The sequence below is a fragment of the Hippocampus guttulatus genome, chromosome 16 (genome assembly GCF_054856545.1).
Source record: "Hippocampus guttulatus isolate MCC_2025c chromosome 16, RoL_Hgut_1.0, whole genome shotgun sequence".
In the NCBI taxonomy this organism is placed as follows: domain Eukaryota; kingdom Metazoa; phylum Chordata; class Actinopteri; order Syngnathiformes; family Syngnathidae; genus Hippocampus; species Hippocampus guttulatus.
In genome coordinates, this window is record NC_141276.1 from 13,531,059 (window position 1) to 13,542,904 (window position 11,846).

At 44.9% G+C, this 11,846-nt stretch overlaps 1 protein-coding gene and 1 long non-coding RNA gene across 4 annotated transcripts in view; one reads left to right on the plus strand and one right to left on the minus strand.

Annotated features, from left to right (window-relative positions):
- The window catches only part of mettl22 (methyltransferase 22, Kin17 lysine), a 43,736-nt gene that overhangs the window by 15,499 nt on the left and 16,391 nt on the right, over positions 1 to 11,846 (minus strand). For all 3 annotated transcript variants that reach the window (XM_086132201.1, XM_086132198.1, XM_086132199.1), the window contains 5 exons: positions 11,407 to 11,478; positions 10,426 to 10,479; positions 9,113 to 9,193; positions 7,217 to 7,319; positions 1,660 to 1,828 (listed from right to left, as the gene is read on the minus strand). In XM_086132201.1, the coding sequence (XP_085988327.1) occupies positions 1,660 to 1,828; positions 7,217 to 7,319; positions 9,113 to 9,193; positions 10,426 to 10,479; positions 11,407 to 11,478 (479 nt within the window). The remainder of the gene's footprint in view (positions 1 to 1,659; positions 1,829 to 7,216; positions 7,320 to 9,112; positions 9,194 to 10,425; positions 10,480 to 11,406; positions 11,479 to 11,846) is intronic.
- LOC147193278 (uncharacterized) overlaps positions 1 to 11,846 on the plus strand; it is a 30,831-nt gene that overhangs the window by 12,607 nt on the left and 6,378 nt on the right. The gene's annotated exons all lie outside the window — the stretch shown is intronic.

The window sequence follows — 11,846 nt, forward strand, 5'->3', positions numbered from 1 at the left end:
GCCAATTTTTTTACTGAGTTACTGCAAAGAGCCACAAGATACCCTTCCTCGAGCACACGCGTGCACACACACACACACACGCACACACACACACTTTTTTGGCCAAAGATCGACTTTTGAAGCGACCAACTTCTCACGAACGACCCGATCGCGCACACACAATCGCGCGTGCTCACATGCACTCACACGGGTGCCCACCAGTGCACTCCCGCAAATATGCACGCACACCACGATGAGCAACAGTCGGAACGGGCCGAAAATGAATGAAAGCTGAAGATACAAACAAACAAATCTTTTTTCCCCCACCCATTTCCTCCTCCCACCCCTTGCGGTCGACTTGGGACCAGTTCGCTGGCTCCCGGTCGATTCTGATCGACGTATTGGGCACCCCTGCCTTAAAATCAGAGGAAATTTGCTGACTAGCTTAGTGCCGTTGTTTGCGCTTGAGCGTTGATGCAGTCATCTGATTGGTTGCCCTCTATGTCAATCAAGTAAAGGGATTGATGATAGGCTGACTAGCTTAGCGCTTAGCACCGTTGTTTGCGCATGAGCGGTGATGCAGTCATCTTATTGGTTGCCCTTTATGTCAATCAAGTAACAGGATTGATGATAGGCTGACGGTGTACGTTCTGTGAAGTGAGCGCCTTGTTTGAATGGCATCGCCACTGCTGAGGCGTCTTCGACGCTTATCGTGTGAGAGCCCGAGAGCCGCATTGAACCAGTCAAAGAGATGCATGCGGCTCACGAGCCGCGGGTTGGCCACCCCTGAATTAAGGCATTTACATGGAAAACGCGTCTCTACTTACAACATTTTCAAGTTAAGAAATTTCTTCCAGAACCAATTAATCTTGTAAGGAGAGGTACCACTGTATAACCGCAATTGAAGGGACAACTGACGTTGGTATCTGTAATACATTTTCATACATGGAATGCGGACAAACCCCTTATCCCTGCAGAATACCCCTTTAACGTGCACATTAATCTGACTATTGATCAACCTGCACCTGACTGGGGGAATGGGGCGGGCGTGTTGGTCTGGTGCTGTAAATGTCCTCACATCCCCACTGCACAATCGTGACGGGTGTGCTTTAAAAACATTTTTTGAGATGACAATTAGAATCAGTTCAATTGGTTTCTACAATGACTCAGAGGGATTGTGCTACATTGGTGACATACAATAGTTATGAATGAAATACAAGACGTACATCTCGGATCGCCAATTTGTCTGCAAAATAGACCACCTTTTAGTCTACTTTTTTTCACCAAATTGCGAGACACACTGTGGGGCGGAGCAAGAATGCACAGTGAGGCATAGCACATCTACCAAATTCACAAACACACTGAACCAGACCATTGCCCCAGTACAAAAATGACGATGTGCCCGTTTTAATGTTGAGCGCAGACTACTTTCTGTCACTAAATTATCAGATGTACCATCGGCGAAGTTGCTTCATGCGCCGGCCTACCCAGATGAAAGCAACAAGGCTGTGTCAGCCGTGCTAACTCGCTCACTGTGATGGAAATAGAGAATATCCCCAAATTTGAACTATTATGTTTGCAAGATTTTGTCATTTTCTAGGTCTTATATTGAACTATTCGATTTAACTAGCACAATAGTGGTAAATTACTTATAAGGTAGAAGCCAAGTGTGTTTCTTACCAGATGATCAATGCGTTCGTACTGAAGAAACTGTGGGAATGTACAAGGGAGCTGTTCTACTGTGTAGCTGCGCTGTCCATCCTCCAGGTCCTCAAGCTGGGACAGGCAGTGTTGAAAATGATTGTAGGCGTCACAGGATACATCCATTTGTCGCAGGGTGAAGTTGAACCTTAAGAACACCAGATTACCACTTAGTCACTCTGCTTTCCATAGATTCTTATAAAATAACAACCCATGTTAACCCTTTCAGGGGCAGTGGTTACTAGAGTGGACAGCTTATCATGTGATCAGGTTTGGAAGGCTGCAAGAAAAAAATGTTGTCAAGCTTCAGACTGAAATGATTGTGACTGAATTATCAGCAATGAATGAGGACCAGACATGGGCCCATCCTGTTTCAGTTCTGGTTTTTATGCACCAAATGTGATCAAGTGTCCAGAATAGTCAAACCTCGGTTTTTGACCATAATCCATTCCAGAAGGCTGTTCGAAAACCGAATTGTTGGAAAACCGACACCATGTTTCCCATTAGAATCAATGTAAAAAAAATTTAATCCATTCCAAGTCTAGAAAGCAACTTTTTTAAAAACATTTTTTCAACTATTTTACACCATAAACTGTATACACGTGTAATAAGAGAGCAGGTAACAACAAACTACAAACATTTTGTATGTTTTATTTTGACCAATGTTAATAAAAACATTGACATTGTAACATAAAAATTGAACATCTCTGAATGTCTGTCTCTCTCTCTCATCGTGACAATTGTAGATTGCATTCTTTTACACCTTGAATTTATAAACCCGAAAGTAATGGCTATCACTATGGACGCTCTGTCTGCAATCGTACACTACGTTACGAGGTAACATCCCTCCATTCATTTTCTGAACCGCTTTATCCACACAAGTCCAGTCTCGTCCATATTAAACGTTTGCTGGGGAAGACATTCCTGGGCCTTGATGAGATTTTCAAACTCAACTTTAAACGTTTCGGCAGGTTCCTTGTCTGAGCTGGCTGCCTCCCCATGACTAATCACTTCTTTTCCTCAACTTTTTGAACCATCTTCTGCTTGCTTTAAAATCAAACTTTTCAGCAGCAATGCTAGGATCCTTTTTTTAAATCAAATCTCCATACAATTGTCTTGTTTTGCCACAAATCGTATCTTGGCTAAGACTGTCCCCCCCACTCGCCGTTTCTCATTTATGAAAATAAGCAAACGTTTCTCCACTTGCTCAAATATTTATGGCCTTTGTTCACTAAACGCACAAGATCCTTTAGCCACAACACTGACTTTATGATGGTCTTTCTTTTTTAGGATGCTGCTGATTTCGGCATGCCGAACTCCTGAGCCAAAACAGACACATGCACACCTGATTCATATTTCACTATCAAATCTTTCTTAAATTCAATAGGTTTGCGCACTATTTTTCTCTTTTTTCAGCAGCTTTACTACTTCCACTTGCTTTCTTTGGTGCCATGCAGAAATAACAGTCCAATTTGCGTGGATCTCAACAAACACGTCTGCTTTTTTAAAAACCTTTATTGAACACGTCTCATCACAATGCACGTCCAATGGATGCTCTTTTTAAAAAAATCTTTGAACACGTCTGCTCACAATGGACGCTCTTTTTTTAATCTTTGAACACGTCTGCTCACAATGGACGCTCTTTCTTTTTAAAAAAAATTCTTTATTGAACACGTCTGCTCACAACGGAGGCGTCACTTCTTCATCAACCCGAGGAAGCGTCACTTCCTCATGTAAGGGAGTCGAGAGAAGTCAAGTGGCGCATTCAAGGGCGCTCAGTTTGGTCGAGAACCGAATTTTGGTCGTAATCTGAGGCATAAAAAACTCGAAATTTTTGGTCGAAAACCGATTTGGTCGAGAACAGAGACGTTCGAAAACCGAGGTTTGACTGTATTTACCAGAGTGATGTGTGAACCTTTAAATCACAGGTGTCAAAATCAAGGCCTGGGGGCCAGATCCAGCCCGCCACATCATTTTATGTGGTCCGCTAAGGCAAATCAAGTTTGTCAACTTCCATGATCGTTACTAAAATCTGAACCAAAATGCCAAATTGTCATTTGTATTGAGGTTTTGCAATAGTTTTAAGGCGTTCACACTCACTTGAACTAATATATACAGTATAAATATATATGTATATATATATATATATATATATATATATATATATACACACACATCATCCATCCATCTTCTACCGCTTATCTGGGGCCGGGTCGCGGGGGCAACGGCTTTAGCAGGGAAGCCCAGACTTCCCTGCTAAAGCTGTTGCCCCCTAGCTACTTCTTCCAGCTCTCCCCGGGGGATCCCGAGGCGTTCCCAGGCAAGCTGGGTGACGTAGTCTCTCCAGCGTGTCCTGGGTCTTCCTCGGGGTCTCCTCCCGGTGGGACATGCCCGGAACACCTCATCATGGAGGTGTTCAGGAGGCATCCGAATCAGATGCCCAAGCCACCTCATCTGGCTCCTCTCAATGTGGAGGAGAAGCGGCTCGACTGTGAGCCTCTCCCGGATGACTGAGCTTCTCACCTTATCTCTAAAGGAGAGCCTGGACACCCCGAGAAAAATGATTTCAGCCGCTTGTATCCGGGATCTCGTTCTTTCGGTCACGACCCATAGCTCGTGACCATAGATGAGGGTTGGAACGTAGATCGACCGGTAAATTGAGAGCTTCGCCCTTTGGCTCAGCTCCTTCTTTACCACGACAGACCGATACAACGTCCGCATCACAGCAGACTCTGCACCGATCGCCTGTCGATCTCTCGCTCCCTTCTGCCCTCACTCGTGAACAAGACCCCAAGATACTTAAACTCCTCCACTTGGGGCAAGATCTGTTCCCGGACCCAGAGGGGGCACTCCACCCTTTTCCGACTGAGGACCATTGTTTCAGATTTGGAGGTGCTGATTTACATCCCAACCGCTTCACACTCGGCTGCGAAACGTTCCAGTGAGAGTTGGAGAGCCCTGCTTGAAGGAGCCAACAGTACCACATCATCTGCAAAAAGCAGAGATGAAATTCTGAGGCCACCAAAACGGACCCCCTCAATGCTTCGGCTGCGCCTAGAAATTCTGTCCATAAAGGTGATGAACAGAATCGGTGACAAAGGGCAGCCTTGGCGGAGTCCTACCTTCACTGGAAACGATTCCGACTTACTGCCGGCAATGCGAAGCGAACTCTGACATTGGTGGTATAGTGACCGAACAGCCCGTATCAGGGGGTACCCCATACCCACGAAGCACCCCCCACAGAACTCCCCGAGGGACACGGTCAAACGCCTTCTCCAAGTGCACAAAACACATGTAGACTGGTTGGGCGAATTCCCACATACCCTCGAGGACCCTGCTAAGGGCGTAGAGCTGGTCCACTGTTCCACGGCCGGGACGAAAACCACACTGCTCCTCCTCAATCTGAGGATCGACTTCCTGACGGACCCTCCTCTCCAGCACCCCTGAATAGACCTTACCAGGGAGGCTGAGGAGTGTCATCCCTCTGCAGTTGGAACATACCCTCCGGTCCCCCTTTTTAAAAAGAGGGACTACCACCCCGGTCTGCCAATCCAGAGGCACTCTCCCTGTTGACCACGCAATGTTGCAGAGGCGTGTCAACCAGGACAGCCCCACAACATCCAGAGCCTTGAGTAACTCCGGGTGGATCTCATCCACCCGTGGGGCCTTGCCACAGAGGAGCTTTTTAACCACATCGGTGACTTCAACCACAGAGATAGGAGAGCCCACCTCAGGGTCCTCAGATTCTGCTTCCTCCAAGGAAGGCGTGTTGGTGGAGTTGAGGAGGTCTTCGAAGTACTCTGCCCACCGGTTCACAACGTCCCGAGTCGAAGTCAGCAGCGCCCCATTCCCACTGTACACAGTGTTAGTGGTGCACTGCTTCCCCCTCCTGAGACGTCGGATGGTGGACCAGAATTTCCTCGAGGCCGTCCGGAAGTCGGCTTCCATGGCCTCACCGAACTCTTCCCACGGCCGGGTTTTTGCCTCGGTGACCACCGAAGCTGCGTTCCAGGCTTCCAGGCCATAAATGCTCGATAGGACTCCTTCTTCAGCTTGACGGCATCCCTTACTGCTGGTGTCCACCAGCGAGTAAGCGGGTTGCCGCCACGACAGGCACCAACCACCTTACGTCCACAACTCAGATTGGCCGCCTCAACAATAGAGGCACGGAACATGGTCCATTCGGACTCAATGTCCCCCGCATCCCTGGGGACATGGGAAAAGCTCTGCTGGAGGTGGGAGTTGAAACTCTTTCTGACAGGGGATTCCGCCAGACGCTCCCAACAAACCCTCACAATACGTTTGGGTCTGCCAGGATGGACCGGCATCTTCCCCCACCATCGGAGCCTACTCACCACCAGGTGGTGATCAGTTGACAGCTCCGCCCCTCTCTTCACCCGAGTATCCAAAACATGCGGCCACAAATCCGATGATACAACCACAAAGTCGATCATCGAACTGCGGCCTAGGGTGTCCTGTTGCCAAGTACACATATGGACACCCTTATGTTTGAAGAAGGTGTTCGTTATGGGCAATCCGTGACGAGCACAGAAGTCCAATAACAAAACACCATGAGAGTTCTGATCGGGGGGGCCGTTCCTCCCAATCACGCCCTTCCAGGTCTCACTGTCATTGCCCACGTGAGCATTGAAGTCCCCCAGCAGAACAAGGGAGTCCCCAGCAGGAGTACTCTCCAGCACACCCTCCAAGGACTCCAAAAAGGGTGGGTATGCTGAGCTGCTGTTTGGTGCATATGCTCCTTCCCTGCCAGAGAAATGACATTCCATGTCCCAAGAGCTAGCTTCTGCAGCCGAGGATCGGACCGCCAGGGTCCCCGCCTTTGGCTGCCGCCCAGCTCACATTGCACCTGACCCCTCCCATGGGTGGTGAGACCATGAGAAGGGGGACCCACGTTGCCTCTTCGGGCTGAGCCCGGCCGGGCCCCATGGGTGTAGGCCCGGCCAACAGGCGCTCGCCAACGTGCCTCACCTCCAGGCCTGGCTCCAGAGGGGGGCCCCGGTGACCCGCGTCCGGGCAAGGGAAACTGAGTGCCATTGATTTTATTGATCTGTACACTTTTACAGCATTGGAAAACGTGAGCCATGCTTCGTCTGGTCCCTCACCTAGGACCTGTTTGCCATGGGTGACCCTGCCAGGGGCATAAAGCCCCAGACAACTGAGCTCCTAGGATCATTGGGAAACACAAACCCCTCCACCACGGTAAGGTGACGGCTCACGGAGGGGTGTGTGTGTGTGTATATATATATATGTGTATATATATATATATATATATATATACAGTATATAGTTGACTGATTTGATGATTAAACCTTTATTCTCTTTTCCTGTTGTAACGGACCTCCAAGGACAAAAATGAGTCTGACACCCCAGCTTTAAATGATCAGAAATGATTTGATGTGTGTGCCATGTTCTCAAAAACGATGAGTTGAATGCTGCTGCAAGTGGAGTCAAATGATGGAATGCTCAGTGATTTTGGACTGTATTAAGTAAAAGGATGGGTTGGTGCTGTCCATACCTTTTTTCAATGGAAATAAAGATGTTGCAGGCATGAGCAAAGTTACTGCACAGTCGGTAGAGGGTTCGAAAGAAGCCATCTGTCAGCTCATCATCATAGCAAACTGGTGACACAAAATAAATATGCCGTGTTTTTCATCAGTACCAGTGGCTGGTATTATTCAAAACTGAAATATACAGGATCAAGGGGAAATGTTGACAAAATTTTCATATTTTTTGTATTACTAGGTATAGAAAGAGTTATGAGATGGAAAAAAATTGTCATGTAATTTCAAAACAACAACTTCACCTTGAATTGAAGACGGACCGTTCATGTTTTTCTCGACTTCATTTCTAATTTAATTAAATGTGAAAATACAAATATATGCACACATGAATGCCGGTCTGCTGTAAAAGATGGCAGGTCGGATCAAATTGCATGATCAAAAGATACTAAAACAAAAATTCATCTGACAAATTAATGTGAAATTTCTGTGGTAATTATTTTTGGAAGTAATAATTCAACAGCTAAACTTATCTACAAGTATATCGTATTTTCTGCATTTTCAGGCATTTCGGAGTATAAGGCGCAACTTCAATGAATGGCCTATTTTAAAAAGTGTTTTCATATATAGGGTGCACCGCATTATATGGCGCATAGAATAGAAGCCACGATTGTGGCTAAGGTCGCGTTATGCATCCACTAGATCAGGGGTCGGTAACCCAGAATGTTGAAAGAGACCAAAAAAAAACAAACAAAAAAATCTGTCTGGAGCCGCAAAATAAATAATAAATAAAGGCCTTATAACGAAGGAAACACATGCTGTATGTATCTATGTGAGCTATATTAGCCTACTATCAAAATGAGTAATTTGGTTACAAATACAATAATGAGCCTTCATTAACTTCATCAACCCTATAAATACAGTTGACTTGACTTGATGATGAAATGTTTTTTTTCCCCTGCACTGCATCCTGTAGAGCAGGGGTGCGCAACCTTTTTTGACCCAAGATCTACTTTTCGATCAACCAACCTACCGCAATCGACCCGTTACCGCACGCAATTACCAATGCATGCCTGCCTCCCTTCATAGAGACCTGACGCGGAGGCATGGGACGCACTTTTGCAGCGTGTTCACTATCGTAACTCACGTGTGCCGTTTTAAAATGCATCTCTCGGGCCTCCACATTCTCATTCTTTGCCAGTACCCTCGGTGAATTGAACATGAAACGCTGTTTTTTGTTTGTTTTTTTTTGCAACAGCCACCTGCCTGGCATCCCGCTCTGCTCAGAGAAACATCTGTCGCAGGCTACGACACAAATCTTCGTTGACAGAAACATTGAAATTGAATATTTATTCTACACATTTTTACAGCATTGGAAAACGTGAAGAATGTGTCATGTTTTTCTTCAAACAGAAACCATATTAAAACAAAAATATATATATTTCCTCCCCCCATCTTTTTCCATTTTCGAACATTTTTGAAAATGGAAAAAGAGAGACACTAGGGCAGCGCTAAAGAGCTGCATGTGGCTCCCGTGGGTTGCCAACCCCCGCACGAGATGGAGCTATGTTAAAGGGATTACAATACGATGCAGCTTTATTGATATAGAGCTTTCAACTGCTGCAGCTGTGACAAAGCACTTTACAGAACATTTAAAATACTCCGTCCAAGAAATCAGAATATTGATCCATATATAAGGCGCATCAGAGAAAATTTAATGCATTTATGTGTGCCTTATCGTGAGGAAAATATGGTAATTTTTCCATACAACTTAATCCCTTGGTAATCGATTGCAATGTGTGCTTTGAATTATTAGCTGGCAAAGACAGAGAACAAAACAGGAACTGCAAATTTGGGAATGATAACAAAAAATCCAACTAGCAGTCACTTCGTTAAAATTGTTATTGACCAACCATCAGCAGCAAGAATGACGCTGGCATTGTCGTGTATATCAGCAATCTCCTCCTCTGTCCAGCTAAACTCCACATCAGGATCTACATGTGAGAAAAATGGACAAATAATATTTGAATAAGAAACATATAACTGCGGGCGGCCCGGTAGTCCAGTGGTTAGCACGTCGGCTTCACAGTGCAGAGGTACCGGGTTCGATTCCAGCTCCGGCCTCCCTGTGTGGAGTTTGCATGTTCTCCCCGGGCCTGCGTGGGTTTTCTCCGGGTGCTCCGGTTTCCTCCCACATTCCAAAAACATGCATGTCAGGCTGATTGGACGCTCTAAATTGTCCCTAGGTGTGAGTGTGGGCGTGGATGGTTGTTCGTCTCTGTGTGCCCTGCGATTGGCTGGCAACTGATTCAGGGTGTCCCCCGCCTACTGCCCGGAGCTGGCTGGGATGGGCTCCAGCGCCCCCCGCGACCCTAGTGAGGATCAAGCGGTTCGGAAAATGGATGGATGGATGGACATATAACTGCAGTCTACAAAAGGGCACGCTGCAACATAGTTTTCTAAGACCACTTTTTTATTACCGGTAAGGATAAGCATTAGGATAAACTTCCCCGAGGGGCCATTTGTCATGAACAGTATGGGAAACGGCTGCAATTAAAACATGTAACTCATCCACAACACAATCATTAGTATAGACAGCTCACAAAAAGAACAGACTCAGCGTCACGTTCGCAAATTGTGACACGAATCAGGGTTACCTTTTATCTTGTGCCATTTTAAAACCTTCCAGTGCATTGGGATTACTACGGTGGAGAGGATTTTCAGAGCCATTTTCCTTTCAATGCAATGGTTTCTATGGTAGAATTGCGGAATTCTGTGTCTATGCAGCATCCTCGTCATTCGCCCCTTGGGCCCTGAGGCATTCCAATAGTTTTACGTAAATGTGAATCACCCAGAAAAAGTGTTCACCAGTCCGGCAATCACTCTCTATGCTGATGTTTGCCTTGGACATTTTCGAAGGATTGTTAAAAGCCGACAAAAGCAAACGCCCTAGGAGCGGTTCTTCTCAGCATAATTGCACCCCTAAAGTTGTACTACAATTACCGCTACTGTTCACTTAAAAAAGGGTGCTACAATTAGCTGCACCAACTGCACAACCATCACAGTATTGTTAAGTATCACATCACTGATCACTTTATTTCTGTTCGATGACATCGCACAGCTGTCATTGGGTGGTTGCACTGCACAATGTTTCCCTTATTACGCAATGTCTTTTGATACTTAAATGTCATGTCTTTGCAATAAAATTATTTAATAAATTAATTACCTGTACAAAGGTCAGAACGGAGCCAATCCAACAGTCTTACTTTCACGTCACCACCTGATGGTCAGATATAAAGAAACAGACGAATTGAACAATACATCTTTGATTTTTTTAAAGATGGCATGTATGAAGAAAGGACAAACATAATAGAAAATGTATGGATGTCATGATTTGTGTTGAGATTGTTCTGCATATATTGGCAATGAAAAAAAAAGTCTCACTTGTCTATCAAGCAGCCTCCAGAATAACATTGAAAAATACAAGACAGGTTTCACAAACATCAAAACTGTAAGGGAGCTACGGATACAAAGTATGCTTCATTTTCACCTCCAAAATACCGGTAGTCAATACGTGGTGCCCATGATCATAGAAAGCTAATTTGAGCAATTGTAACTAATTTGCGCTGATTTTGGCATCAGGGATAATTAAGCTTTCAGGGTCTTCAAAGCAATTGTTCAAAGCAATTTATTTCAGGACTTGCCTGGATCTGTCAGTGCTAAAAACTGACTCACATTTCCTGCACAAGTGTAGCAACCAGGGTAACCCAGACTTCACCAAGGAAGAGAAAGACATATATAATAACAATATATCAAGACACATATTGCGTATGATAGGTACAATGTCAAGTACAGATTGTAAATGGTTCTCATTAGTCTTAAAATGAATCAGAAATGTGTTTTGATGTTGCAACATTTGTTCTCACCATGTGCATACAAAAGAGAAACACGGTGTTATATTGCAAGCAACTACGTTCAATTGAAAACAGTTTTTGATTTTGTCTAAAGATCACGAGGTTTCATTCATTACATGAGTATCCATAGCCTTCCAAAGTTCATCTGTCGTTTATAGATGCTGACAAAGCTGACAAAGTCCACAAGATTTACTGCATGGAAACAGATATAGACCTACACCCATAGTGACCACAGTATTTCATTTCAGAGTTTAGCCCACCATAGGTAATTTGAGATTTTGCAAATTCCTCACCGGCACGCTCAATCATGTGTTCATTTAAAGTTATATTCCTCTGGCACATGCCTAGAAGGTCCTCTCCGACATCTGAAACACAACATTTGATGGTTATACCTATACTAAACAAGAAAAAGACATATCAAAGACATAAAACACGTATTTTCCGCATTATAAGGCGCGCCTCAAAGCATTCAATTTTCTCAAAAGCTGACAGTGCCCCTATAATTCGATGCGCCTTATATATGATGTTAACATTCTCTTTATACAGGGTGACCCAAAAAAAAAAAACGGGCCCCAACTCTAATTAGGCCCCGTTTCTTAGTGTTTTGTCCGAATGAAATGAAACTTTGGCCATAACTAGTTTATTATATTCAAAACATCACATCAAAACACTAGGGTCTTTGGCCTTTTTTTCTCCGTTCTACAGCATATGTTCTAGATGGCCTCCATTTAGC